The following is a 3,980-nucleotide window of genomic DNA, read 5'->3' as shown; positions in this document are numbered from 1 at the left end:
TGTGTGTGTGTGTGTGTGTGTGTGTGTCGTGCAACGGGTCAGGGATGGGCTAATGGTCTCTCCGAACGTCCCCGTGGGCAGATGAGCTATTACAATTAGAGAGATGAGAGAGGATCGTTGCTCTTATTTCATCCTGTCTGATGCAGCTGTATGAACTGATCGTGGCTGATTTTAAGGCTGTAAAAACAAGGCCTTAAAAATCATCTTTAAAAACACAGATTATTTTAATTATCCGTATACTGTAATAATACCCAGTGTATCAAACATTAATTTCTCATTTAAAAATATATAATATATTTGTTATCATAAAAACTTTTATTCTGAAAGATATTAATACTTTTATTCAAGGATGCACTCAATTGATCAAAAGTGACAGTAACAACATTTATATTAATGTTACAAATGATTTCTATTTTAAATAAATTCTGTTCTTTTGAACTTTCTATTCACCAAAATAATCCTGAAAAACAACTGTTTTTTAAAATTGGTAAAAATCAGAAATGTGTCTTGAGCAGCAGATCAGCATATTAGAATGATTTCTGAAGGATCATGTGACACTGAAGACTGGAGTAATGATACTGAAAATTCAGTTTTGATCACAGGAATAAATTACATTTTAACAGATGTTCACATAGAAAATAGTTATTTTAAATTGTAATAATATTTTACTGTTTTTACTGCATTTTGATCAAATAAATGCAGCCTTGGTGAGCAGAAGAGACATGAAAACATAAAAAAACTTTTTATCAGTCATATTATCTGCAATTCTACATAAATTATCTGAAATATTTTCTACATAAATCATACCTAAATGATTGACTTGAACCAAATCATGATCAGAGTATAGATTTCATGATCTACTGCTTCATGTGGTTATGAAAGAAACATAATCTAATCAAAATGTTGCCACTGTGTGTGTTTTGAGTGTGTTCATGTTTATCTGATCTTTCATCTGCAGGTGGAATCGCAGGTGGCATTGAAATCTGCATCACGTTTCCTACAGAGTATGTGAAGACTCAACTACAGTTAGACGAGAAAGCCAATCCGCCCCGTTACAGAGGCATCAGTGAGTACAAACACACACACACACACTCTCATACATGTGTATATTTAAATTAGATAGATATAGAGAGATAGATAGATATCCACAAATACAAATAACTTTTTATTTGTTTTTAACTAGACTTTTCTATCATCTTTGACATTCTTATTTGTCATTGACCTAAGAACTTCTAGCTGTTTGAGTATCTCAGACATGCAGCTTGTTTGTGATGTTCAGTACACTATTCCCCCACATTCTCCAGCCCTCTGTATCAAAGGAGCAGCGGTTTGGGTGAGTTCTGTGCCCCTGTGACTCACATGCTGTCTATGTCGATGAGCAGACTTCGCCTCACATCTCCATTCTGCTCCAGTCGCCCTTTTAGACCGCGGATCTGCTCAGCCAGAGCGGGGTTCAGGTCAAACTCAGCTGGGAACTCAGATATCCAGTACACACACACACACACATAAACACACACACACACACACACACTCACTCACACACACACACACACACACACTCACGCGTGACGTTCACATCCTCTTTGGAGTTAATTAGTGAAACTCTCCGGGCCAGAACTGATTCCAACCTGCTGCTGCTGCGCTCTGAAAGTAAACAAACTTATCTTCCCTCGCTCTCTCTCTCCATCGCTCTCTCTCTCTCTCTCTCTGGCTGAAGCTCAGAGAACATTTTAACAAGCCTTCTGTTGATTTAGCAGACAGACTGACAGCTGCTCTTAGTTGCACATCTCTAATACCCAGATGATGCTCTGTGCAGTGTTATTTTAGTATTATTGATGTATCATTGAGTTTTTCTTAATATTTTGAATGAGATGTTTTCTGTTTGCACTTTCATTTTATTCAGAGTTGTAGCAATTTTTTAACATTTTTTTTAATATGTGTATATACTTTTTATAATTTTTGTTCATTAGTTTTAGTTATTTTAGTCCTTCAAGTTAAAACTACAGTAAATGAAAATGATTTTATTTGAGCCAGTTTTTTTATTTTATTTGAGCCAGTTTTATTGTATTTTATTTTAGTTAATGTTTATTTTATTTTAAGTAATAAAAATGATTTTTCATGGTATTAGGATTTTAAATTTCAAAATTTCAGTTTTAGTTATTTAGTTTTAGTTATATTAGTACTTCAAATTAAACTAAATGAAAATGGGAAATGTTGCCTTGGCAACTAGCTGAAATAAAGTTTCAGTATTTTATTTTATTTAATGCTTATTTTATTTCATATAATTAATTTTTTATTGTTTTAGTTTTAGTTAACTATTATAACCCTGGCTCTGTGTCCATTAAAAGTGTACTATTTATTAAAATGTGTTAATAATATCAATACCATTAAACTGAATAAAACTGTTGTCATTAAAGTGTTTTTAAAGCATCACAGTGTACATATATAGTAAAAATAAGTAAGGTTTTTATTAAAAAAAAAATGTATACTTCTATTCAGCAAGGTTGCATCAATTTGATCAAAAGTGACAGTAAAGACATTTATAATATTAGAAAATATTTCTATTAAAAATAAATGCTGTTCTTTTGAACGTTCTATTTATCAAAGAATCCTGAAAAATGAAATGTATCAGTTTCCACAAAAACACTGAACAGCACGACTGTTTTCAACATTGATAATAATCAGAAATGTTTCTCGAGCAGCAAATCAGCATATTAGAATTATTTCTGAAGATCATGTGACACTGAAGACTGGAGTAATGATGCTGAAAATTCAGCTTTGACCACAGAAATAAATTACAGTTTAACACATATTCACATAGAAAACAGCTATTTTAAATTCTAATAATATTTTACTCTTTTGACTGTATTTTTGATCAAATAAATGCAACCTTGCTGAGCAGAAGAGACCGTGAGATGATGTTGTTATCTTATCTTCACAGCGGACTGTGTGTCACAGACGGTCCGTCATCATGGAGTGAAGGGTTTATATCGAGGCCTCAGCTCGCTGCTGTACGGCTCCATCCCTAAATCTGCAGTCAGGTTTGTTTCTTTGTTTTATTTATAGAGCACAATTAAAACAACACAAGGTTGACCAATGTGCTGTACAATAACAACAGCTCATAAAAATGAGACCAACATCTCAGAAGGAAAAAGATTAATAAGCAAATAAAACAAACATCACAGGAGAGAACGAGAGCCACTATGTTAGATTAGTCTGTTGAGCCAAAAGCCAACTCTAATAAGTACATATACAGAAACTAACAGGTACATAAACAGAAACTAGCAGATGCATCTTCATGCATACTTGAGCCGTGCTGCCCATCTATTTCAGACAGCTGACATTTAATATGCTGATTGTTTTTGTTGAAGCGTGCAGCTCTTTCTCATTCAGAGGTGGTTTGGTTTCTCCCATGAGTCTGTGTGTGTGTGTGTGTGTGTGTGTGTGACATGACAGAGCAACAGTGTGTGTCCGGCGCTGTCTGTTAGACTGATGCTCTCTGCTCTCCTGGTCACTGAGGAGAACGACAGACCTGACCTCTGCACACTAAACACACTTCAACTTCTGTCACTGTTTACGCACCCTGCTGTCATTCTGAACCCATACGACAAAACCAGAAACTCTTCACACTGCTTTCTTTCCACACAGCCACATTTCATAGTGAACATGTCCGTTAAGTAGGGCTGGGCGATATAGCTAAAAAATGTATCAACGATATAATGTATCATATCGTTCGGTATCGATAATTATTGAAATTTTTTATAACCTGTTTTAAAACAGAGCAATAGAAAAAAATGTTTACATGTAACCACTGTATTTTTAAATTAACTAAATTTATTGAGACAAACAACAAATATTTTTTAGTTTTAACAGTCAAACACAAAATAAAAATTAAACAAATATCTCGTTTCTAATGTTTTATATGCAGATTAAATAGGTCTTAAAGGGGTCATATGATGCTTTTTTTAAAGATCATTATT

At 33.8% G+C, this 3,980-nt stretch overlaps 1 protein-coding gene across 1 annotated transcript in view; it reads left to right on the top strand.

The window, feature by feature from the left end:
• The window catches only part of LOC107670994 (tricarboxylate transport protein, mitochondrial-like), a 23,930-nt gene that overhangs the window by 8,884 nt on the left and 11,066 nt on the right, over positions 1-3,980 (top strand). The window contains exons 2-3 of the mRNA XM_016463811.1: positions 959-1,066; positions 2,942-3,041. Of these exons, the coding sequence (XP_016319297.1) occupies positions 959-1,066; positions 2,942-3,041 (208 nt within the window). The remainder of the gene's footprint in view (positions 1-958; positions 1,067-2,941; positions 3,042-3,980) is intronic.

The sequence above is a fragment of the Sinocyclocheilus anshuiensis genome, unplaced genomic scaffold, assembly GCF_001515605.1.
Source record: "Sinocyclocheilus anshuiensis isolate Anshui unplaced genomic scaffold, SAMN03320099.WGS_v1.1 scaffold332, whole genome shotgun sequence".
In the NCBI taxonomy this organism is placed as follows: domain Eukaryota; kingdom Metazoa; phylum Chordata; class Actinopteri; order Cypriniformes; family Cyprinidae; genus Sinocyclocheilus; species Sinocyclocheilus anshuiensis.
This window is presented reverse-complemented; position numbering and strand designations above follow the sequence as displayed.